General features: G+C 59.5%; 1 protein-coding gene across 3 annotated transcripts; it reads right to left on the bottom strand.

Moving 5' to 3' along the window:
• Nucleotides 1–1,794: 1,794 nt before the first annotated feature.
• On the bottom strand, nt 1,795–24,235 carry NPDC1 (neural proliferation, differentiation and control 1). Of its 3 annotated transcripts, none has more exons than XM_051808017.1 (9): nt 24,096–24,235; nt 10,829–10,972; nt 6,400–6,507; nt 6,102–6,275; nt 5,918–5,984; nt 4,841–4,925; nt 4,629–4,708; nt 4,245–4,409; nt 1,795–3,372 (listed from the first exon to the last, which is right to left on the bottom strand). In XM_051808017.1, the coding sequence occupies exons 1-9, from the start codon at nt 24,187–24,189 to the stop codon at nt 3,354–3,356; spliced, it is 936 nt and encodes a 311-aa protein (XP_051663977.1). In that variant the 5' UTR covers nt 24,190–24,235; the 3' UTR covers nt 1,795–3,353. The 3 variants fall into 3 exon arrangements, with proteins under 3 accessions (XP_051663977.1, XP_051663978.1, XP_051663976.1); XM_051808018.1 differs by having other exon boundaries at nt 4,313–4,409; XM_051808016.1 differs by having other exon boundaries at nt 4,313–4,409; nt 4,629–4,925.
• Nucleotides 24,236–25,684: the final 1,449 nt, after the last annotated feature.

Genomic DNA, 25,684 nt, shown 5'->3' with positions numbered 1-25,684 from the left:
GACGGAGGGGAAGGGAGACGTTGACTTTGAACCGGCCCCTTTGTAGGAGCGAGGCCCATTGTGGCAGTGATGGTTTTAGCTGGGGGATGTGGAGGGAGTCAGTGGGGTTTCTCGGTGTGTGTCCCCCCCCTACATTTCAATAGGGTGATTTTGGGGGAGCTGTGTAAGCTGCCTGGTTATTGTGTGGGGTCACTGAGAACCAATGGCCAACTGTCTCCTCTGCCTGATCCAGAGGAGAAGGATGCAGCCTTCCATCACCCCATGGCTGAACCTGCTGGTGCTCCAGGCTTGGCCAGGCTCTGTGGTCTAAGGCGGCTAGGGATCAATGAGATCCTGTGAGGAAAAGGGGAATGGAAAGAAAGGCATCTGTTCTTCTGGCTCACTGAGATGGCAGCAAGCTGGGGGGAGGCAGAGATGCACCTCCCTTTGCTCCGTGTGCTGGTGTGGCACTGGTGTGACTTGGGAATGAGATTTTAAGAGAGTGGATGACCACAGATGATGTTTTATTCATGGTCAGCCCACCCTTTACTGTGGCAGGTGATGGAGAAGCCCTGTGCCGGGTCCCCCTGAGTTGCCCACTGAAGGCAATCACACCTCAGAGGGCTGCAGCCCTGCACATGCTGGGTCAGGGTCCCATGATGAAGGGGTCACCCTAGGACCTTCTAGGGAAGGGTGGGCAGGGGGTTGAGCTCCAGAAGCCCCATTTCTGGAGGAACACTGACCTGCTCCCTGTCAGTGCAGCTTGCTGGGCTGCAGCTGGCCTGGGTGGGCAGGTTGGAGTCGGTTCTTTCAAACCTGTCTGAGGGGAAAATCCCAGAGCCTCTTTACAAAGACCCCGGGCTTTCATTACAGTCACACCCTCACCACCACACTGCCCAAACACACCAGTGGGTCCTCCCTGCTGTGTTACAGCTGGGAAAACCGAGGAGGGGCCTGAGCATGGACCCTGCACCCAGCCCCACGGTGTCCTGAGATGTCTGCAGCACAGGTGCCCCTGGCCCTGGACAGATGGTACTTCCATGCCGGCACATGTTGTGGGGACGCAGATTCCCAGGGGACACAGGGCTCCTGCAACTGCTGTGCCAGGAGCAAGGGGGTCTTCCCAGGAGGAACAGACAGGTTTTACTCCAAGCTAGAACTTCCCAAAAAGTCTGGATGTGCTCTGAGAGATTGGTGAGCTCTGAGAACAAAGGAAGGACAAATTTGGGGACCTCGGGAGAGGGGGTGGAAGGCTGTGTTTCCCCAGGATTGAGCCCTGGGGGGGTCTTGGGTTATTTGGGGTGCGCATCACCCACGGCTACAGCTGGAGAAGCATCCCGGCTGGGTGCTTTGGCTAGTGCTTTCGCGGTGAGTCAGCACCCACCTCCGGCTGCCGAAACCAGGAGAGATGGTATCAGCCTGATGGGGGGGCTGGCGTGATCAAAGGAGCTCGGCTGCACACAATGAGGGGACGCGATAGCCCTTATCTGCCATTCCCGAGGTGCGAAGGGCCCTGGGAGCGATGTGCGGAGGGGAGGGTGGGTGCTCGGTGCTTCAGGGCTGGGTGCGGGGGCTCCCACCCGACTCTTCCCTGGGGAAACCTCTCCTGGCAAACACAGAAGAAAATAAACTCTCAGTTCTTTCTCTGTGTGGGAAAACCCTTCCGAAAGGTTTAAAGGCTCCTCCAGCTGCAGGAGCAGGATGGCTACTTGCTATTCCCCAAGGAAGGTTTGGGGCTGGAGGACCCACTGCATGCTCCCTCCCCTGTCTCCTTGACCCACCACGCTTCGGTCCCACACTACACATTCACATGGGTCTCAAACACGGTCTTTTAATAAAATCTTTTAAAAGAACTACAATTCATACAACAACGAGAGGTGTGGGGAGAGGGGCAGCAGCCCATGGGGAGGGGCAGCACAGGACATGGGGACAGAATCTGTGCTGTGACAGCCTCTGTCAGCCACCCCGCCAGGGACAGGGATGGTAACAGCCCCATGCCACCACCGTGTCACTGGCACGTCCCAGCCACTGCTGCCTGCCCTGCCTGTGTCTGCCTGAGTGTGCAATGGTTTCCGTGAGTGCAAGAGGTCACCCCCATGCAACAGGTCACCTGTGGTCATGACAGACCACAACAGGGTCTGGACATGAAGCCACAATCTGTGAAAAGTAACTCAAACCCTGTCCTGGGCCTTCTGCTGGAAGGTCACAGCCAATGCACCCGGGAGGCTTTGGGGAGCAGCACTGGGCTCCGAGCAGGGACGTGATGGTGAGGGCTGGTGAGCCTGGACACTGGTAAGAGAGGGGTGCAGGGGGTGTCTGAGGCCCAGGAGGTGCCTGAGATGGAGCAGGGGAGACTGTCTCCTGCCACGGAGGGATGCCTGGAGAGTGTGCAGTGCCAGACTCCACAGGGATGCTGCCAGGGCGTGGGCTCCATGCCTTGGCTACCCCTCCCAACCACCTCTGCTCCCTCCAGTCCTGCTCCTTCCTCCCCCACGGCCACATAGGCTTAAAAACAAAATCCTGAACCCTTTTTCTGAGTTTTAACCCCACCAAGGCCTGGGGTAAGAAAAAGCTCATCCTCTGCCAGCACCGCCTGGAATGGGCTCCCAGGCCACAGTGGCACTGGGACTGTCTGCGCCCCGGGGCAGCATTTGAAGGAGCATCCTGGAGAGTGATGCCAGCACCTGCTTGAGCCACTCCTGGTCCTGCCCTTGGCTCCCAGAGCACTGTCCTGCTGCCAGGGGCTGCCCAGGCTGGGAAGGAGGGGGTAGAATGGGCACTGAAGCCCTTAGTGATGCCACTTGCTCCAGGGAAAGGCTCCATCCCTGGGCAGGCTGGCAGCCCTGATGCCAGACATGAGCATGCCCAGCCCTCCTGGCCCTCTCCTGCTTTCTAACCCTCTCTCCATCCCTTTCCCAGCTGCTGCATATCAGCCTAGCTGCAGCCAGAGCAGCAGCCCCCTCCTTAAAGCCAGCTGCAAAGAGACAGTGCCGCAGACCCCCCCAGTTTCTGTGCCAAAGCAGCAGCCACCCCCCACGTGTAGGGCTGGCATGTCCCCAGGGCAGTGAAGCAAAGGGCAAGGGAGGGACGCGGCGATCACAGCAGCAAAGAGGACAAGGACGCTGGAAACGGGGGCAATCCCCGCTCCCATAGCTGTTAGTGGGTGTTTATTGGGCAGGCGTCGAACAGTCTGGCAGCGCGGGGTCTGCGGCCCTTGGCCCGGCTGTGGGTGCCCCTCCGGCACGGGCCGCCCCGCCAGGCCCCGGCTGCAGGCACAGTCTGTAGCGAGCTCGGGTGCAGGAGTTTGGAGGGGTGTTACTGGTGCAACTTGAGGTTGGAGAGGTGTAAGGAGGAGTCGTCAAACAGCGGGTTCCTCACTTCCATTTCTCCAGTCTGCCATGGTGGAGGGAGTGGGATGGGAAAAAGAAAAGGCAGGAGGTCAGAAAACAATTGGGGTTCAGCTGCCCCATTCAAAGGGGTTTGGGTCTGAACCCCAACGTGGCAGGGACGAGGGAGGTGACCTAGTGGATTGCGATGGGGTGACACACACCAGGACCCTCATCACTCCTGAAAAGGTGCAGCTTCCCTGCCAGGTGGGGCTGGGGGTGCTGGGGTAGGGTGATGTGTAAAACCCAAGGTCCCAGGTGGAATGGGACCCCACAGCTGGGCTGGGGATCGCAGGACAGCATTCCCAGGGTGGCTGTCAGGAATAGGGCTCCTTGCTCAGACTGGGGACTCCAGGATGGGCCCCCCAGCAGGAGTGGGGTGCCTAGTCGACTGCCTGCCTCCCTGCCATCAAGTGCCCTTTAATGGGCCTGTAAAGACCCAGTGATGACCCTCCATCTGGGCCCTGATGGCCGGGCTCTGCACCTATTACCATGTGAAAGGCCTCTCACCAGCCCTCTCACCAGCCCTTTGTGCTCTTTGTACCCAGGGCTATTAGAAGGTGCCCTTCCCCTGGGTCCCCTGCCAACCAGTGAGGACGTTCCTGGCTTTGAGAGGTCACAGGTCCATGCTCCAGACGCTGGGGTGGCACTAGGACTAGCCCCTCCACTCCTGGTGCTCAGGAGCCTGAAGTGACGGTGTCCCTGGCACCACAGGGAAGATGGGTCAGATGTGCCAAGGGCTGCCCTGGCTCTCTGCTCCCAGGGAAAAGCCTTGTGCCAGAACATGCACTCCTGCCCTTGGAGAGCTCCAATGAGAGGGAGCAGAGGGGTTGGACTACCTCAAGGTTTGATGAAGAACATGTGGGAAAAGGTCCTTACACATCCCAGGCACATGTTGGACTCCCCCTACATGCACAGGGACCCCCAGCTCCCCTGCGCCCGCGTACCGGAGCCAGCCCGGGGCACTCATACACAGTGAAGTCTCCATCCTCATTCTCCTCATCAGAGGATGCAGAGTCTGGCAGCTTGGGCTCCTCTTTATGCCTGTGGGGGAGAATCATAGAATCAGATGGGTTGGAAAGGACCTCCGAGATCATCAAGTCCAACCCTTGATCCACTACCGCCGTGGTTACCAGACCATGGCACTAAGTGCCACATCCAGTTTCATCTTAAAGAGAGAGAATATAGAGAGGGGGTGAAGCCCAGGGATTACGGGCACCCCAGTTAACGGCAGGACATGCTGTCTGCTGGCGGGTTGCTTACTTCTCCAGGGAGATCATCTGCTGCTTTTGGTGCTGGTAGTGGTACATCTGGGCGCTCTGAGCCAGCGTCTTGTCCCCGGGCTGCAGAGAGAGCAGGAACAGCTGTGGAGACCAGGCTCTGGAGTGCCCCAGCCTGGCTGGTGGGGGGCCTACACCATGTGGGAATCCCTCCAGCAGAGCACCAAATACCCCACAGGGAGGGACATGCCTTACCGAGATCTTGTCGTAGGGCAGGGGGCTGGCCACTCGCTGGGTCGAGTAGTCTGCTTTCTGCGCCAGCCTGACCTCCTTCTGCAGCCTGCCGGGGAGGGGAATCGAAATCATGGAATCACTAAGGTTGGAAAAGCCCTCTAAAGTCATCAAGTCCATCAGAAACTCAGCACTGCCAAGTTCATCACTAAACCATGTCCCCAAGTGCCACATCCACGTTTGTTGAACATTTTCAGGGATGGTGACTCCACCATCTCCTTGAGCAGGCCTGTTCCAGTGCCTGACCACCCTTTCTAATATCCAACCTAAACCTCCCTGACACAACTTGAGGCCATTTCCTCTTGTCCTGTCACTTGTTACCTGGCAGAAGAGCCCAACCCCCATCCGGCTCCTATGTCAGGGACTTGTAGAGAGTGAGAAGGCTGCCTTTTCTCCAGGCTGAGCCTTGCCCCCCCCCATACCCGCCCCGAGCCCTCCCCCCCCTCCAACTCCCTCACCTGCTCCTCGTGAGACTTGTGCTCCAGACCCTTCCACACCTCCACTGTCCTTCTCTGGACATGCTCCAGCCCCTCAATGTCTTTCTTGTTGTGAGGGGCCCAAAACTGACCCCAGGATTCAAGGTGCCTCACCAGTGCCCAGCACCGTGGACAATTACTTCTCTAGTCCATCCTAGTGGACGTAAGGAGCTATGGGAGCAGACGACTCCATTCATGAGCTAGTGACCGTCAGAGGGGTTCATTTCTCCCACTCACATCCCTGTTCCCTGAGATGGCACCCATGACAGGTGGCACCCCCACGCATAGCCGCCTCTATCCCATGGGGCCTGGGCACGAGGCACCAACGTGCTGGGAGTGTGAGCACCCAGTGCCACAGCAATGCCCACAACAGGAGCCTGCACCTGGCATGGGGATGTCTCACCACTGTCCTCCCACCCCGGCCAGCAGACACCATGGCTGGGGGGAACTGGCAAGGGCAGCTATTGCCTCTCCTCCAACCCCTCATGCCTGGGAAGCATGGGAATACACTGTCCAGGGCACAGGGACACCAAGGGACTGGTTGGCATCAGCAGCCCCGGCTCACCTGCACCAGCAGACGGCTGCCACAATCAGCGCCGAGATCCCAGCCACTGTGCACACCACGATCAGCCCTGTGGAGGCAGAGGGGACACCGAGGGACAGCAGATGAGCCAGTGGCATAATGCCACCAGCCCATGCTTCCCTGGTGAGGGTGTGAAACCCCTTCCCACGAGTCCCTGGGGTCTCACCGAGCACCACGTTGTCATTTGCAGGGATGGGGGATGCCTCCACTGGGTTCTTCTGGACCGTGGCAGTGGTGGGGAGGGTGGCGGCTGCTGTGGTGCTGGTGGGACCCCGCTGCAGTCGCCCCTCTCTCAGCCCGCTGGCCAGGCGCTGTCTGCTGCCGTTGGGCACCAGCGTGGCTGCAGGAGAAGGCAGAGCTGTGAGCAGCTGCCGGGCAGCTCTGGAGGGCAAACCAGCCTGGGGTGCAGGATCTGGCTGCCATGGGGTCCCTGGTACCACTGGGAGTAGGGACAGAGCACTTACTCCTGGGTCTGCCATCCTGTACCAGGTGGTGGTGAGGAGCCTCTTGCCTGGCCAGCACATCTGCCAGAAAATCAATTTCTGCCTCCAAGCTGGGAATGGAGGTCCGTCCTGCGGGAGAGCGTGGGCATGAGGTGGGCACTGCAGGGTGCAGCCGTGTGCCCACCCCCAGACCCCCTCAAGAAGGGGCTTGCATCCCAGCTCCAGCAGACACAGGTGGTGGTGAGTCTGAGCCCCCTCAGATGCAGCCCTCCCAAAGCTGGGACCTGGGACCCATGTGTGTCCTTGCTGCTTTTGGAGGGATTTTCATCCCACTAACGCTGGAGGCTGAAGGAGCAACAGTGTCTGCCCCTCTGACAGAGGCAGCAGGTCCTGCAGATCCTGTGAGAGCAGGCAGGGTGTCAGCATCTGCTGTGCAGGACATGCTTCATGTCCCTGCCCCTGGGGCCACACAGTAGCCCCGAGTGTGGAGGGATGGGAGCTGGACCAGGACAGACACCCCACCGCTGCCCCTCTGCCGCAGGGGTGAGGGGCAGCTCCAGCAGGGTGAGTCGCAGGCAGGGGACACCTGAACACTGGTTTTCACCCCAGGAGCCACCCCAGAGCAGGGCTCAGCTGGGCTGTCCAACAGAGTGTGGGAGCCCTCGCTCCAGCGGAGGGGCTGATTTCTGCCTGGTAGGATGCAGCCCCTTTGGGAAGGGAGTAGGGGTGCCCCATGCAGCAAGGAGCACCCTGTATCCCCAGGGGCTGGCCCAGTATCTCATGGGTGGCATCTCATGCACAGTGCTCACCAGGGACATCCAACCTGCAGAGGGTTCCTGTGGCATCAGGCATGGGCAGGACCCCCACTCTAGCCTGGAGTTGCCCACCCACAGGGTGACAGTGTGGAGCAGGAATGGAGCTGCTCTTCTCAGGCTCACTGAGCAGAGTCCAGCTCTGACACTCACCACTGCTTTTAACAGGATTAATCTCAATTTCAAAGGCAGGAGACATCCCTGTCCTATCCCTGTTCCCATCCCAATCCCCATCCCTATGCCTGTTCCCTCTGCCCATATTCAGATGGAGGATAAATCCAGACATACAAAGGCAAGATGGTACCGGCAGCTTGATTCCCAGGTGAGACACTTGCCCTGAGCTGCTACAGGGAACAGGGGGCCAGGCTGAGCCCCAATTCCTGCCTGACCGTCCCAGGAACAGCAGGAGCAGAGATGCTGCAGTGGGTTGGGCATGCTGGGGAGGAACAGGACAGGTAGGGTATGGCCGAGCACACAGGGCATGCAGGGCAGGGACAGGGCACACAGGACACACAGGACATGCACAGGGCACTCAGAGGTGCAGGCAGGGCTTGTGCAGGGAGCGGGTGCCCTCTCATGGTAGGTCCCACTGCCGCCTGCAGCAGGATAGCACAGCCAGGATGGTGCAGAGCCCTGTAGCCCCTCCCCTCTGCCCCCGGCCCCTCCTGGGGGCTTCTCCCTCCTCAGGGCTCAACCCTGGAATACACATCGAGGTCTCACCAGTTACCGTGATGTTTTGGGGACAGCAGTGACCAAGGAGAGACAAGTGTGACTTCTGCCCCGGGCAGAGGAAATTTGAGGCTGACAGTGTCCACAGGAGGGCACAAATACATTGATTTCTATAGTCCTGCCCCAGGATGGCTGATACCCTCCTTGGTGCCAGCAGCCCGGCAAATGGGAAAGGGGGAACCCCCCTATATGTGAGCTTAGATCCCCTTTTCCCCCTTTTTCCAAAGTGCCTCCTGCAGCCTGGTGGGTCTCTATGCCGGTCAAGCGGAAGCAGGCATGGGACCCACCAGCCCAAAGCACACCACTCAAACCCATCCCAGCACAGACACATGCAGCACCATGATGTGCATGGGATTTTGGGGGGCTCAGACCCCTGCACAAGACAGCACCAGCCATGTGCAGGCAGCCAGCTTGTAGGATGCACTGCATCAAGATTCTATTCATCCCATCTCACCTCTGTGCTGATGCTGTCTGTGCTGGGTATGCCGAGACCCACCCCCACTGCCACCAATGGCAGGAACACACCACTCACATGCATCGCTCTTGAGACCCCAAATGATGCTTTTTATCCCAAAAAGCTGCTCTTGGGAGAGGATCCCCAGCTCCTGTCAGGGATCCGGCAGCAGCTGAGATCCCGGTATCAGCGTCAGTAGCAGTTGCAAGTGGCTCAAGTATCCCTAACCACACAGCAAAGGGGCGCTCCCTTTAAAGGGTTAGGCATCCTTGAGCCACAGCAGTCCCCTCTGTTTGCCTTGCATCCCCCCCAAAATGCAGCTATCAGAGCCCCTCCTCATCCTTGCAACCTTCTCCAGTGCTGCTGCCAGATCAAGGTACAGGCAGGATGTAAAAGCCCTCATGGAAAAAAAAAATTGGTGCCTCCCCGTCAAGAGGAGCTGGGCATCCTCGGGATGCTAAAATAGAGGATTTGGGAGGGGATCCCCCTTTTTCATTTACCTTAGTACCCACACTTTTGCTGCCACAAGCTAGTGGCATTGCATGGGACAACAGAATGGGGTTGGGAGAGACCCAGATGGTCACTATCCTCCCAGGGTGGGTCCTCAGAACATGGTACCGTGGTCCTACGTCTCTCCGGGTGAAGATACAACTGTGGCCGCATTCTTCAGAAAGGAGCTGGGTTGCTATGGAGATGCCAGCGCATGTGCAGCCCTTCTGAGAGGGGAATTTGCTTCCAAGACTTCATATTAAAAAATAAAACATACACAACTGCCAAAGCCATTTGATACTTGTGGATAAGGAGCCTGTGGCAGGGGTGATGAACCCCTGATTGCTGTCAAGTGCCAAGCCTGGACCCCATCCCCATGCCATCACCTCTCATCCCCTCCAGCCATCACTCCCATTTCAGCCAAAGGGCCTCACTTTGGGGTCTCCCTTCTGATTTACAGGTTGATGCTCCTGCCACGAGGAACAGCACTAAAGGCATGCTGGGCTCTGCCATCCCCCATGTGCCCACCCAGGCTGAGCCGTGGGCAAAGAGCAGCTCTGGCTGCCCCCCGCCAGGACCCTGAACGTGCTCAAGAACATAAAGCAATCCTCCAAAATCCAGAGGCCCCCTCCATGTCTGCATGGAACTCAAATACAAGGGGAGCTGCCTCTCTGGGTCAGTGACTAGCACTTTTCCATCCTGCCTGGCACAGGACAAGCCACCCTGCATGTTTTTGGAAGCTCCGCAGGACTTGGCACCCCACTTAGCAGGAGGCTTTTGGGGCCAGCGGGAGCAAAGAGCAGATGGAGAAGGGCAGGCAGGGGGGGAGATGCTATAATGCTCTGCAGCAGGAGGTAGTTCAGAGGTGCTCCAGAGCTGTCACCTTGCATCCAGATGGTCTCCAGCAGAACACACCAGGAGCAGCCCAAGGGCATGGCCAGTCCTGGCCTCTTCCCCAGACACAGAGACTGCTCCACTAAAGTTACAGGAAAAATAATTGTGTGGAGCCCTAATTACGGTCTTAATTCACCTGTGCGTTGAACCTGCATGAAACCCCACGACAAAGGGGCAGGGACAGCTCTGCCACAGCTTTCCAAGCATCATGAAGAGTTGAGGGTCATGCTAAAAAATGCCTGTGCCTGGCACTGTCTTTGCAGCCAAACTGGGGCATAAGTGCCATGGCTACACCGGCAGCACCCTCCATCTACTGCAGCAGCAGTGGGATGGGTGACCATGAGCTGCTGCTCCCAGGATGCTGCCTGTCTCTCTCCTCACTGGCACAGTGCAGCCACCCAGGCTGTCATTGCCCCTCATATCCCCCCGGAAAGGAGCCAGGAATAATACCCTGCACAGCCCTTGGTACCCCAGTGCGCAGGCAGGCACGGTCCTGCCTGGCGCTGCCGACTCCAGCCCTCCTGGCACAGATGCTGGGCAGCACCCAAGGAGGAGGCAGCAGCCCTGAACTACAGGCCAATGTCTCAACTCAGCCCCGGGGTGGGTGAGGCTGTGGCCACCCAGTTGTCTCGACCACAGGGTCAGCACAAGTCACAGCTCTGTGTGCTGAAAACTGCCTCCCTGCTCCTGCAGAGCCTGCACCTGGAACAGCCAGGCAGACCCCAGAGAGCCCCGGAAGCCACCTGGGCCCCTCCTGTCCCCAGCGGTCCTGAGACCCTGAGGTGCTGGCAAGGCCACATGCAGTCACCCAAGGAGGATGCATGGGGAGCAGAGTGGGGTCCACATGCTCCTTGCCAACCCCAAAACCACCCCTCAGCTGCGGTGAGCAGAGTGAGAGGGAGCAGAGCAGCCATCCCCACAGAGATATGGCTGCCATGGAGAGGAGAGAGCAGAGGATGGGGTGCTGATGGGGCAGGGTGCTCAGAGGCACAGAACCTCCCAGAGCTGCAGAGGGGAGGGGCAGGTGTGCAGGCAGGGGGTGAAGGGACTGCTGTGGAGTGGGTGCACCTACCACTGGGTGAGAACTGCTTCTGGACACAGCGCCCGTGGTCGTCCTCCTGGAAGGGGGGCAGGCAGGGCCCACAGGCACCCGACCCCGGTGGGCAGAACTCTCGGCGCTGCAGGGCACAGTCCAGGCTCCGGGGACAGGACACTGCTGTGGGGACAGGAGAAAAGAGCTCAGGGGGAGGAGAGGGGTCGAATGTGCCTCCAGGTCTGTCCGTGGCCTCTTGGAATGGGATCCAGCTGCCCCAGGATGCTCTTGCTGCAGCTCCCAGGTATGGAAGGGCTTCACCAGAGCCACCCCTTGGCCCTGCTTTGCCTCCAGAAAGCTATTACTGGCTGCAATTAACGACAGGCTTAACGACCGAGGAGTTGGACTCGATGATCTTTATGGGTCACTTCCAACTTGAGATAGTTTGTGATCCCATGACCTTTGTGATCCCATGACCTGCAAGTTTGCTGCCTCAGGGAAGAGCAGCCAGTATCCATACTCCCACACTTCCAGCCCCAGGGTTGTCACCATCTCATGGTAGGATGTGTTACAGGACACTCTGAGCCCCACAGATCTGGCAGTGACCAGGGTCTCCCACCCCAGCCTGCCCCACACAGGGATCTGAAATCCAACTAGCACAGACTGAAGCTCGTGTGGTGACTGTCAAACCAAAAGTCCCAAATCAACCCCCCCAAGCCTCTGTAGGGCTGTGACAGGTCAGTGCTAGCACTGGCAAGTAGGATCCCATCCCTTCGGCATTCCCCAGGGGAAGCAGTGGGAGCCAGCCCTTCCCAGCACTGCACCCCAAACCTCCCTCGCAGTGTCATGGGGTGTCTCATGTCCCATGTCAGCTCTGGGGCACTTGCACTCCCTGGGAACAGGCATGCGCCCCCCATCCTCCACCTCACCTGACCCATCACACCACGGCAGCACTGTCATGGCCGGGAGCACCATCACCCCAGGCAGGCTCAGGCCAGCGGGACCTCCTAGGGGGACACAGAGTCTCCGTGTCCTGTACAAAGCTGAGTCCTGGACTGGGTGATGGTGGCCAACCATGTGCAGAGCTGGAGGGAGGAACTGTGACCAGACAGGACAGTGACACACAGAGCCAGGCTTCAGGTGTCACCTTCAGTGGGGGGCTGCAGGGACACGCTGGGGGCCTGGTTTTGATTGTGACACTGCTGGTCCTGCCACAGCATGAGCATGAGTGTCCCTCCCTCACAAGCTGGTGGCAGTGCAGAACCAGGTGACCCTCAGTATGCCCAGCACTCAGACTGGGCACAGCTGGATGGGAGGCAGAGCTGGATTGGGGGACAGCTGGATGGGAGACAGGGCTGGATGGGGCACAACTGGATGGGGAGCAGAGCTGGATGTGAGGCAAAGATGACAGCACAGCTGGATGGGAGTGTGCAGCTGGAGGGGGCACAGCTGGAGGAGAAGTGCAGTTGAAAGACAAGTGCAGCTGAATAGGGAGCGCATTTGGATGGGAGGCAGAGCTGGATGGGGGCACAGCACACAGCTGCCCTACCCTGCCCCTCACCTTGCCACGCATGGCCATGCCCACAGTGTTCCTGCAGGCAGCACCGGGTAGGGAGTGGGGCTGTGGGGCTGCACCGGGAGCAGGGCCAGACTGGCCGCCCCCGGGCTGGCGATGAGTCACAGCAGGAGCTGCTTCCAGCACCAGCCCACGCACCCCAAGCCAGCCCTGCCAGCCCTTGCCACCCACACTAGTACCAGCAACACACCTGCCATCTACCTGTCCTGCATCCCGGGGATGGCAACACTGGGGGGTAGCCCTGGCACCGAGCACCCCATGAGGAGGGGCACCCCGACGCTGGGGGGTGTCCTGATCCCCATCACTACAGCACACCAGGGGGCGAGGGAGGCAGCACCCTGTGCACACTGGAGAGTCCTGGAACAAGACGGAACTGCCAAGACACGAATCATGACAGTTCTGGTCCCCCGGCAAGGGCACAGGAAGGATGTCACCCCAAAGCCAGATGAGTGGGATATGCCACCCACAGCAACCCGCCCTCTGCATGGCCATATTTCACCATCAAACTGCTCACCAGAGGGTGCAACCCCTACTAATGGCCCCCAGCCTGCTCCCCACTGCATCCCCTGAGGCACTCATCACTTCCCCTTCTGGCTGGCAGTTGTCAGGGGCAGAGCTGCCCTCACTGTAGAGGTTTCTCCTGCAGCAGTTGCAATTTTAGGGCTGGTTGAACCCCACACCAGGCACAGCAAGCTGGAGGGTGTTCGCTCGTGCTGGGAGGCAGAGCCCACTCTGCCCGTGGGAGCCAGGTTTGCTCCCTGGAGTTGCTGTGGGCCTCGGCCAGGTGGCTGGGGGGCAATTAGTGCTTAATGGGAAAATAATTAGGTGTTTAAGCACAGAAATTGGACTTGGTTACTGGCTGCACCTCTCTGGGGTTACTCTCAAGGCCGCTCCGTTTAAAAACGAGGGGCAGGAAGATGATGTGGCACTGCACAGCCCCAGGCTGGGGACATGCCACAGCCGCGTGGGTCACTGGGGGGACACCAGAGCGCCTGTGCCACAGGCTCATGCAAACACTTCCCCCAAAACAAGTGCTGCCAAAAGCTGGTGACTGGTGGAGTAAGCCACCCAAGCAAGGGTCACCCTGCAGTGCCAGACCTCGACAACACCCTCAGAGCCACCTTGGGGAGTGGGAGGGGCTACAGAGGCACAAGCCAGAGCACAAGCCACAAGCCAGAGTCCAGCAACCAGGTAAATAAATAAAGCCCAGGCTGGATCCCAGTGAAGGCTGTTATCTCTGTTTGAGGAATGAGCTGTGCTTGCCCAGCTGTCACAGGCTGCAATTCAGAGCTCCCCATGTGTCACCAGTCAGTGGATAGTGAGCTGGCATCACTGCGTGGGCACCCCGTGGGCTGAGGGGGCCCACGGGGCTTTGCCACTCTCTAAGCCCACCTCAAAGCCCAGCAGTGAGAGCCCTGTGCTGGTGGGAGTGGGCACCTCAATGCCATGCTACGTGACAGGGACTGAGTGCCGTGTGTGCCAGAACCCAGGCACCACGGGGGCATCTCCAACCCTGACCACTGTCACCCTGGGGGGCTGTCACACCCTGCCCCCCCATGCTGCCCCAGCCCTGCACACCCATACATGCCCTGGGGGGGTAGGTACCATCTGTCCATTCTCAAGCAGGCAGGTGGTGGGGTCCAGCTTCCATGTTGGGTGTACCCAACCCCTCCCACCACCCCTTGGCTCCCCAGTGCCCTGGTCACGGGTTCACCCTCCTGAATACCCACCCAAAGGTGGGTAATGGGACTGGCACAGCACATGGGTCCCAATTCCACCCAGCTGTGGCCATGTCACCACCATGCCACCCACCTGTACCAGCATACCTGTTGCAGCTGCCCCATCTTGCCTCTGCACCAGTGAGGCTGCTGTTGAATCTGGGAGAGTTTGGGATGCCCCCACCCCAACCATGCCCCCTGCTTGGCATCAGTGCAGCCCAGCAAGGCCAGCCCACAGGTGGGACGGTCAGGAGAGACTCAGGCTGGGATCCTGAGGGACAGGGATGGAAGGGCAGCATGGACCTGCTGGCAGGATGGTACAGACCAGAGGAGCGAGCAATGACATGGGGTGCTGGGAGGAGGAGGATGCTTCAGCTGCTGTCACTGCCCTGCCATGGCGCACAGCTCCCATACAGGTGGGCAGCAAGCCCAGCCCAGCACAACTGGGGTAACCCCTTAAACCAAGCTGAGGGCTGTGCCGAGCTGCCAGTGCTGGAGGAGGTGAGTGGCTCCCTGCAGGCAGGATCCCAGACAGGAGCTGAGCCCAAGGGCAGCAGGTGTACAGGACACCCTGCAGCCAGCACAGACAGTGGGTGGGCACAAGCTAGGGACACATGTAAGCAGGAACAGACCCGTACCCAGGAGGAAATGTGGGTGTGTGAACTGCAAGATGTGTGTCCATGGCCCCTGGATGTGTTATCCATGGGGGAAAGCTGAGCACAATCCCCCATCCCCAAGGAACCACCCTGGGGAGAGCCATGCTGGGCACCCGGGGTGGGACTCGGGGACAGCAGAATGCTTGTGACAGGAGGTGCCTGGGCAGGGCATGGAGCCGCTGGCAGTCACAGCCTGGGTGAAGCAGCTCTTCCACACTCGTGCCAATATATATAAGTGAAAAAGAAACAAAAATAAACCCGAGGAGGACATCTGGGTGGCCGGGAAGCAGGGACTGCCCTCGCTGCATCACTGCCGCAGATAGAGATAAAAGTGAATGTAAGAAGACAATTAAGTAGTGCTGAGCACTGGTGTGGGTGATCACAATCCCTGCACCAGCAACACCTGCCCACCAGAGCAACCTGCCCGGGACCACTGGGGTCCAGCGGCCCTATGGCAGCAGGATATGCCCCTGGTGGGACATGGGCACTGAGCCAGGGCATGGGGGTATATTGGGGTGTCTGGGGAACAGGGATGCAGGTCTCCCTCCCGTGTGGAGGCCCTGCACGCTAGCGCATGACTGTGGCTGAGGAAAGACCGTGGCGAGGATATGACAGAGCCCCGGCAGCGGTACCAACCCCCGTCGGGCCTGCAGTGGTGTTGTGTCTGCCAGCTCCACTCCAAGGTCACCCCTCCTCCTCTTCCTCATCCTCCTCCTCCAGCCAGGTGATGTGGGAGCTGCTGTGGGCCCTGCCTGCAGCCTGCTGGCCCTCCCAGTAATTCCTCTGCCAGCTGGCACTGTCTGGGGGCTCCCTCCTGGCTCTACAAATTGCTCCTGGCTCTGAAGAAGTGCTCTGGAGCAGGCCTTGGGCAGGCAGACAGGGAGGCATTGGGCAGGCAGGCTGATGTGATGCTCCCCACCACACTCCAGCCCCTGAGGTCTCACTTCCCCCTGCCCACAGCCTGTCCAGCAGCAGGTAGGAACAGGGGTTGCTGAGGCACCTCAACACCCCAGCTCCACTGCCTGTGCCCAGGGGTGTGGCCCCCCCAGGGGAGCCAGGTGACTGCTGACAGCTGCGCTAACACAGCCAATGGCAGGCTGGATGCCTGGGGTACCAAGCCCTGGCACCACTCCTTTTGCACACAGCAGCCATGGATGACACGCCCTGACCACAGGGGTTACACCATGACTGCAGGTCAGACACTATGCTGGTGGCTGGGCTGCAGTCCTGGAGCAATCCCCGCTCCTGGGCACAGCTGGTACCACTGCTCAGGCAGCCCCCATGGGAGCCCCACCACTGCCAGCAGCTGCTCACATCACCTCTGTGCTCCTGCCCCCGAAAATGCAGCAGTCAAGCCCCCTCCCACGTGTGGAGGCAGTGGAGTGGGGCTCTGCAATGCTGACCCAGCAAGCTGGGAGTGGGGGGATGCTGGCCACATCATGTCACTGCTGGGGATGGAGCATGTGGCACAGCCAGGGCCACCAGTCTGGCCCCACATCCTGCAGCAGCGCTGGGCCATGCCATGCCACCAAGAGGGAGCAGCTGGAACTGATTGCTTTGTGCTTCAGCAGATTTGGTCAGGCAGAGGCCACATGCCACCAACTCCCGTCCCCGAGGCCATCGGGGCTCACATCTTGGCTCCCAGCTGCAGCTGGTAGGCACTGAGATCTGGCTCAGCCAACAGAGACAATCTCCAGCACAGCTTCTGTCATGGCCAAGGGACAGTGTCAGCAGCCCCATGCTGCAGACTGGAGGACAAGGGAACCTCCACAGGGACCCTGTGGCAGCATTCTCCCTGCCTGTACAGCAAACACCTCACTGCACCCTGCTCCCAGGGAGGGAACACTCCCACGAGCAACATCCAGGATTGATGGGAAATGGCTCCATCAGCACTCAACCCACACCCACCCTGCTGCTGCTGCTTTGGGGCCACCAGCATGGAGCCCCGGAATACAGGCAGCACAGGTGCACATCCTTCTGCAGCCCTGAGGGCATCACAATGGGCTTCCAGAGCCTTGTCCTGCTCCAGGTTCAATGCCAAGGGGAAAGAGAGGGACAGGAGGGCTGAGTAAGGCTTCTGCAGAGGTGAGCAGATGCCAAACCCTTGGCATCCCCAAGCGCATCACCTCCCAACCACCGGTGTTCTCCCTGAGCCTGCCCCTGCTCTAGGGGAGACTCCATTTACAAGCACTCTGAAATCCCAAGCTGGTCCTGTGATCGTAGGCTGGGGCAGCACCAAGTAGTCTCCACCAGGCTGAGGGAGTGGGATTTTGTGTCATAACTGCTCAAATCCCCTAAATGGCCAGAAAAATGCTTGTTCCCTGCCCTGGCAGCCTGCCTGCCATGCAAGGTGAAGGACTGGAGTGGTAGGGCTGTGGGAAGGGGAGATGGCACCTGGATGGATGGAAACAGCTCCAGCAAACCATGGATCCAGACACCAGCAGGGACTGGGCAGAGTCAGGAGGCAGCAGAAGATGTGGCCCTCCTTGCCTGTGGCAGGTGAGGGGGGCATCAAGCCAAGTGAGACCCCCTGGTACCTCAGCTCCAACACCCCTGGGCGCTGCCAGCCGCAGCTCCAGCCCCGCAGAGGCTGTTCTACATCCAGGATGTGCACCACTGCATTCCCCTGTGCCCCCACTGTGCCAGGGGGTCTCCAGCCACAAGTGGCTTCAGATATTCAGGAAGAGAAGAAATAATAAAAAAAGAGCAAAAGGCAAACCAGGTGCCACATGCCATTTCCCTGGCGCTGCCCACCCAAACTTGCTGCTGGCTCTGCTTCGCTGACTGCACATCCACCCGTGTCAGGGACCATGCCACAGGTGAAGCAGCTGGTGGCCAGAGCCACAGTGCAGAGCAAGCACTGGCATGGGGACCCCTCCTTGCATCTCTGGGGTGCTCTGAGACACCACAATGGACAGCACAGCATGGTGCTGGACCCTTGCTGTGCTGGCATGGCAGGGAATGGGCAGCCCTGGCACCATGGACCCACCTAAAGTGCTGAGCAGTCTGGAGAGAAGGACTAGGGTCCAGCTCTTTCCTCTTGGCATTCCTGGGCACTGGCCCATCAGCAGGGCACCACCTCAAGGGCGCCCACCTGTCCAGTGAGCCACAGCAGAGACGCAGCCTCAGGCAAGCTCTCCCTGTGGAGCCACTGCTGATGGTGGGGAGGTGAGAGAGGGCAGCCCATGCACATGAGGAGCTGCCAGGCCAGGGGCCAGCACAGCTCAGCACAGCTCAGCACAGCTCAGCCATCTGCGAGCAGCCATAGGCTCCCATGTGATCCCACTGCCGGGCTGGAAATACCCGCCCAGAGGAGCAGCACCACTGTGCCCACCTATGCCAGATGCTCTTTGGCAAAGTCAAAGCCATCCTACCCCCCGCTGCGGCCCACGCTGTCACTGGAGACATCCTGCAGCCTTTGAGAAAGAGGCACTGGCATGATTTTGCTGATTAAACACCCTTGGAGATTGGAGGCAGTTTGGTCAGGGCGGGGAGTCTGCCTGTCTGCCCAGCTCCTCTCATCCACTCCTTGCTTTGCCACACCAGCCCTGGCGCTCCCACCAGCCCATCACCCTGAAACAGGCGTCTGGGGACACAGCCCCTTACTCATGGCTACTGGGCTCATAGGGGCCGACCTTTATGGCTGTTAGAACAGCCAGTAGAACAACAGCCTTTGGAACAAGGGCTGGCAAGGGTACCCCAGGAGGGGTGCCAGTGGACACACAAGGCCAGAGGCAGGCGGAAACACAGGGGCCACAGCTCCCCACCCAACTGGGGCTACACCTGTGGCTGCAATGGCGCTGACGCAGCCACTGCCAGCGATTAAGACCTGGGAGGTCATCATGTCCCATGGGGCAGAGCCCAGAAACTGGGGGTCCACGGGATGCACAGCTGCATCCCAGGAGTGCTGGTGAATGCAGCATCCCAGGGCTCCTGGAAAAGGACTGCAGATGGTGCTAAAAGAGCTGGACCCATGGATTTGGGGGTTTATGCCCCATAGGAAGAGCCAGCTCAGGGAAACCCTCTCCATCCTAGCCAGGAAGGATGGCCACAGGATGGGTCACATTACAGCAGCTCACCAGGGCTGCCCTCTCTCCCGATTTAGCAGGTGGCTGGGAAATAATCCCCAACAGATGCGAGATGATGAAATCCCCGAGGCAGAGCTGCTCCTCCTGCACACAAGAGCTGTGGGCTCCCCAGGAACGCTCCACTGCTGACCCCCATCTGAGCCCAGGCAGCACCCACAGGTGTTAAGGATGCACTGGAGAGCTGTACCTTCCATACCTCCTGTCTCCACCTCCAGCACAGTCTCCTTTCTACAGGAAGGGAAGAGGGGCCAGGATCCCAGGGGACCCCTGTCCCACCATGAGCCATGGTCCCTGCCAACCCTTAGCTGATACGTCACCTCTCATGTCACCCATCTAGAGAGATGGGTTCCCACCCAAAGAGCAAATCTCCCCCCACAAAGGCTTTGCCGTCCTCCATCCGTGCAAGAGGGACCCCAGCACGCGCCATGGTGTGCACGGGTTAAGATGGGCAGCTGCCAGCCAGTGGTGCTCCAGGACAGGATAAGGCAGGGACCTGGACCTGTTCCAGCTATGTTTCCTTCCTTCAATTCAAAGCTCGCTCCAGGCACTTAATGGCCAGTTTCTTCCCGTTGCAATTCTCATTAGCTCACAAAGTGGCTAATTACAGGCCTGCAGCTGCCGTTCGGAGCACTGGTCACTCTGTGGCAGCAGCACTGGCTACAACGTCCAGGCATGGAAAGGAGACACCCCAGTATTGGCAGTGGTGCTGGGGCCAGGCCCTGGGGTTTTGGGGGGGCAGCTGGCTCAGGGGAGCCACTGTCCCCCTGAGTAGATTCGGAACTTCCTGTGGAGACCAAGCACCGGGGTACTGTTTTTGTGGAATTAATGCAGGGATGAGACTGATGGCAGGTACTGTACCCTGCACCCAGGGACCCAGCACTCTGTACCTGAGGAGAGGCTATCCCATCACCCCTCCTGTCTCTGGGCACCCCCACCACCCCTCCTGTCCACAACATCCCCATCACCACATTGACACTCTTGCCCCCAGCAGCCCCCATCAACCTTCCCATTCCCACTGTCCCCACCATGCTATGACCCTTCCTGTCCCCAGTGTAGCCACACATCTCTTCCTGTGCCCAGCACACTGTCTATCCCGTGACCCTTCCTGTTCCTATTGCCCCTGCTACACTGTCACCCCTGATACCCCCAACACCCCTCCTATCTCAAACATCCCCATCACCCCTCTAGTCTCCAGCACCCACCACCAACCTCCCTGTCCGCAGTGTCCTGATCACACTGTCACCCCCCTGTCCCCGCTCCTGCCCGGAAGCGCCTGTCAGGGCTAAGCCGATTACCTCCCTTAATACCCCCATGGCCCAGAAGAGACTTTTCAGGCAAACGTCCCCAGTGTGTCTTTCCCCTGTGCTGTGGGAAGAACCCGAGCACCCCTGGGGACTGAGGGGTCCTTGGGGTGGGGGACCCATCTCCAGAGCTGCCAGGGAAAATGCACATCCAAAGGACCTGACCCTACACATGACCCAGGCTCCAGGACCTCAGCCTCCCTGCCCAAGCTCCAGCTCTCGCTGCACCAGCACCCACAAGGCACGGCTGAGATGCACATGGGTTTGTGGGTCCCTAGCCAGCTGCAGTGAAAGGGATGAGGGACTTTCACCCTGTCTCTTCCATAAACTCTTCCTTGATGCTGATTCTGCAATTGGGATCACAGGTATTAGGAGCCTCTTTCTACCCATTCGCCCTCCTCAGGCTTGTGCAGGGAGCCCTGCCCAGGTCCCTGGCATGGGTACTGGCCTGCAGAGCCCCATGGGATGCCTGTGCCCCATGTCCCAGCTCCCCCACATCTAGCCCCCACTAGAGGTCCTTTCCCATGGAAAGGTGCCAGCTCAGCAAATGTAACCCTAGAAAACAAGGTGGGGACATTGTCTCCAAGAATAGAACTGCATGGAAAATTAAACCTGAGAGCGGCACACAGCTCCTAGGGGAGCAGCACCCCAGCTGCAGTGTGGGGCAACACTTGGTCTGCACCAGCGTGGCAGAGGACACCCTGATATGCAGCCACGAGGGGCTCAAAGGGATGGAGTGGCTGAGCAGAACAACTGCCCACTGCTGCCAACTGCTCCTGGGGGGACTTGGACAACCTTCACTCTGCCTCAAGAAAAAGCTGGGGCTGCTTTCTGCAGACCGATCCGCAGGATGTTGGGGTGCTCAGAGACCACCCCTTGCTCACCCACTGGGTAGAGCCCCAGGGAGCTCGGCAGGGCAGCCAGGCCCTTGCAAGCACCACAGACGCAGCACCAGCCCTGCTGCCTTGCTCCCAACAGCTGTCCCAGTTTCAGTGGTCAGCATGGGGGTCTGTGGAGCCACTGTGCCCCTCACGCCTCCCCAGTGCAGCAATGGCCAAGCAGACAAAGGAAAAGCCAAGAGATGGACAATCTCACCCACAGGCTGAGCCATGGGAACTTCCCAGGGGATGGCTCCTGCCTTGCCGTGCCCAGCTGGGGACCTTGAGCAGTCCCTGCACCACCGCAGAGCTGGGGCAGTTGGTATCAGCACCAGAATCCATGTTCCCACCTGCATCCCGGCAGAGCAGCACAAGTAGGAGCAGCAATGTGGAGTTGGCAGGTCACATGCGGCCAAATGGGTCACTTGGACTGGAAAGAACCACTCGGGCTGTGCTGAGTAGCTTCTCTAGATGTTTGGGATGTGAAGCGCTGACTGTGGTAGTGGGGTTGGGAGGTTCAGGATTATTAAAAGATGGGGTTCTAGCCCATCATCACATTTGTAAAACATTTCTTTTTATTATAATAATAATAATAATAATAGATAAAACTTGTCAACTCAATTACTTAGGAAGGGGGGAGAGTCTGGCTCTCACTCAAGTTCCAGGAAATGAAGCCATAAAATGAGGCGAGGCCAGGGCCCTTCCCAAAGCCAGGTGCACTGGATAGGGACACGTGGGAGAAAAACAGTTGAGGAGCAGCAAGCAAACCTAAACCACCCTGCAGCACCTCCAAAGCACTGCTGCCCTTCCTCCAGCTCGAATCAGGCCCACGGCAAGATGAGGATGTCACCGTGCCATGTGCAGCTGCATCCTGGGAGATGGCATCTGCTGCAGGGGCTCTGGATCACAGTGTTGGACGAGGAAGAGGAGACGCCAATCCCCACCTGAAAAAACTTTGATGAAGCCACAGAGGCAGGAGGACACAGGTATGGTGGTCCAAGACTTTCTCCCCCACTCTCTCCTTGCCCTTCAGAAGCCAGCTTCACCAGCACACCACAGACAGGAGCTGCCCCTGGCCCTACCACCTCCACCTCACAGCTGTCCCCAGAGAAAGCCAAGCTCTGCCCCACCCACCCAGAAAGGGTAATTATACAGTGGGAAGAAACAGTCAACGCTTCCTGTGCCCCACTGTGCTCAGTGAGGAAGGTGGTGGGGGCAGGACAGTGACTCCTTTCCCTGTCCAGCATCCCAGGGATGTTTCTCTAGACATCTCTAGGAGAACCCCACCTGGAGCTCCCCACTGCCATATGCTGCACAACCTCGACCTCCCGGCAATGGGATGCTGCCATCAGGAAAAGCTCAAAGATGAGATGCTCCAGCATCTCACGGGGCAAAGAGGTTGAGCCAAAAATCCCAACCCCACATGCGCCAAGAGCATGCAATATCCCAGTGCTGGAGCAGGTTGCTGCTGCAGAACCAGGCCCCTCGCGCTCGTCTCACCTCCAGCAGCACCCGCAAGGCTGGGAAAGGAGGGGAAGGGGAAACTACCCCCCTAGACAGCCCCCAGGCACAGCCACTCCACCAGCCCCTCGAGGGACCGCACCCCAGCAGCACTGCCAGCCCCGATGATCCCACACCAACCCCTTAAATTCGAGAGCAGCAGAGACTGTGCCGGATCACTGATGGCTGCATTGGAGCTGCCTGGCTCTCCTTCCTGCGTCAGTAGTATCCCTGGCTGGGCCACCCCAGCCTTGGCTCATGGGAAGAGGCGGAGTGCAGGAGCATCCACACATCCACCTCCAATGCCCCAGCATGGAAGCATTTGGATGTTTTGATCCACTGGGAGATTTAACAATTATTGCACCTTCCCGCTGTCCCTCAGAGCAGGCGGGAGCACGGCGAGGCCGCCTGGGCCCTGGCTGACAGCAGGCTGCCTGCCCGGCGTCCGCCTGCCCAGCGTCTGCCCCGCTGGGAGCCAGCTCAAGGAAACAATATTGGATCCGCAAACAATGCTGGGAGCCAGGAGGCCCTTCCCGGCTCCTGCGCCAGCGAGGCAGAAAGCACCTGCCCGAGACAGGCCGTACCACAGGTCGGGACACCACGCCTCCCCGGTGTGGGAGTGGTGGGCAGCCCCAGCCTTCCCCGCAGGCAGCAATGCTCAGGACCAGTTGGGGTTTTTGGGGTGGTGTTTATGCCCATCGCAGCCCTGCACACCCCAGCAGTGGGCACAGAGCGAGGGGACACGGAGCATATCCAGTGCCAGACCCCTCGGGAGGGGAAATGCCCTAACTCAGACCCCGAAACTCAAACAAATCAAACCTGAACGCCCCAAAACAATGCTTCAGTAGACAAGCAGGGTGGCTGAGGGTGGTGCTGTGGGGAGGGAGCGAAGTTCACCCATTCCTTCTGCCCCAGCAGAGAGCAGAAATGCCACCATCACCGGAGCAGCCCCGCGGGGCAATGCTGCAGCCACTCCCAAGGCGACGGAGCAGGTGGGCAAACAGGGCTCCCTCCCAAACAACCCTCCCGACAGCTCCCCTGGATGGCTCGCTCACAGCAGCACCTTTATTTGGTTTTTCCTTTGTTTTGATGGGGGTTTTTGTGGTTTTTTTTAGTATTTTTTTCCTGCCAATAAAGGTGCTTCCTGTGGGCCGCTCCCATGACTCCATGCTGTCTCCCCACTTCAAGATCCATATCTGTGGTTCCCTCCTGCCCCCCGCCAACATCTCAGGGTCCCTCCAGCCCCCCCAAACAGCTGCTGGGGACCAGCCCTGCGCCGCTGCCAGCCGCTGCCAGGTCCCCGCCTGAAGCAGCGGGCAGGAGGGTGACGGTGCGGCGCTGCCCGTCCCCAGGGAGCGCTGAGGGGTGTGAGAAACCCCACTGGGGCTACGTGGGGGGGCATTTCCTACCTTGCTTCCACGCAGGAACATGAGCACCCGTGGATGCTGATCCGTCGTGGGAGTGGGGATAATGGTGGAGGAAGGGGGGGGGAAGCGCACCAGGGTTCGTCGTGGGAGGGAACACGAGCATCCGCGGGGGCAGCGAGAGGACATGGACGTAGGTTGGCGGGGGAACGGAGAGGCACTCACCGGCACGGACGAGGCGCAAAGGACAGGATCCGAGGGCGGCGAGCAGCAGCAGCAGCGCTCCGCGGCGGGCGGCAGCGCCCCGGGCCGCCACCATCGTCCACGGGCACGGCGGGCGCGGGGCCGCGCGGCTGCGGGAGGGGGCGGGGCCGGCGGGGGCGGGGCTCCGCCGTCGCATGGGCCACGCCCCCTCCCAAAAAGCCCCGCCCTCTCCTGCTGCTCCGCTGATGGACCGCCCCGGCATCGCTGATCCCGAAGGGAGACCTTAGAGCCCCTTCCAGTGCCTAAACGGGCTCCAAGAGAGTTGGAGAGGGACTTGGGACAAGGGCCTGGAGGGACAGGACAAGGGGGAATAGCTTCCCACTGCCAGAGGGCAGGGTTAGATGGGATATTGGGAAGCAACTTTTGGCTGTGAGTGTTGTGAGACACTGGCACAGATTGCCCAGAGAAGTTGTGGCTGCCCCATCCCTGGAAGTGTTCAAGGCCAGGTTGGACGAGGGTCTGAGCAGTCTGGTCTGGTGGAAGGTGTCCCTACCCATGGCAGGGGGCTTGGACTACATGGCCTTGAAAGGTCCCTTCCAACCCAAAGCAGTCTGTGATTCTGTGCTGGGGATGAGGGGCTGGGAAATCCCACTTGTGGGTCATGTTGTTACTGGGGTAATGCTTGGGCTGGTGGCAGGAGGCGTCATAGCCCTGCCTGCTCCACAGCTGTAACACCTGGCTGTGAGTACTGAGTTTGTCAGACCTCAGCTGCAGCCACTGGCCTTGATTAGAGTTGTGTATGGCCAAACCACCTCCTCCCTTCCCAGTTAGAGGAACATCTCTGGGTCACTACAGGGCAAGCTCCCTTGCAAAACCTCTTCCCACATCCTGAATTAATTTCACATCTGTAGGGTTTGTTTTCCAACCCCTATATCCCTTCGGACCACGAATGTCCCATCTGGCTGCAGGACAGTGGGGGCTTGGTGGAGATGTGCCCTTGCAGCTGCCAGCCCCAGGGATGCCACATGGACACTCTAGTCATGCCAACAGCCATGTCCAGCAGGGATACCAGGTTGTCATCCTCAGTGTCTCTATGTGCTGCAGAGCTCCCAGGCTGCCTGAGGTTTTCCCCTGTGGAGTCAGGGAATGCCAAGGCAGACAGCTCTGCAAAATCTCAGCATCTGATCTCTGGCCCCATGCTCCAGGTACAGACCTGATGCCTTGGCACAAACATGATGACATGATGCTGGATGGGACCTTCTGTCCGGGATCCTGCTGACTGACATGTGCTGCCTGATTCTCAGAGGAGGCATTCCCACTGCCACTGCTGTGCTACAGGGCTGGGCTCAGCCCCAGCTGACACGCTCGCAGCGGGAGCTCTGTTACGGCATCCGTGGTGCCCTGGCAGGCTGTCAGCCTGCTCCGAGCCTGCCCAAGGAATGCCGAGAGCGAGCCGCTGGAGTGCGGCGTGCCAGGGACACCAGGCTCAGCTCTGGCAGGAATTGCCACTGCCACCATGGCTGAGCAGGAAGGTGCTGGCAGAGATGGGTGACAGCATGGCAGGGGCCAGCTGTGTCATCTGCAGCAGAATAGTTATCTCTTAAATTTTC

Source organism: Manacus candei, unplaced genomic scaffold, assembly GCF_025592945.1.
Source record: "Manacus candei isolate 608988 ecotype Guabito, Panama unplaced genomic scaffold, ASM2559294v1 h1tg000071l, whole genome shotgun sequence".
Classification (NCBI taxonomy): domain Eukaryota; kingdom Metazoa; phylum Chordata; class Aves; order Passeriformes; family Pipridae; genus Manacus; species Manacus candei.
This window is presented reverse-complemented; position numbering and strand designations above follow the sequence as displayed.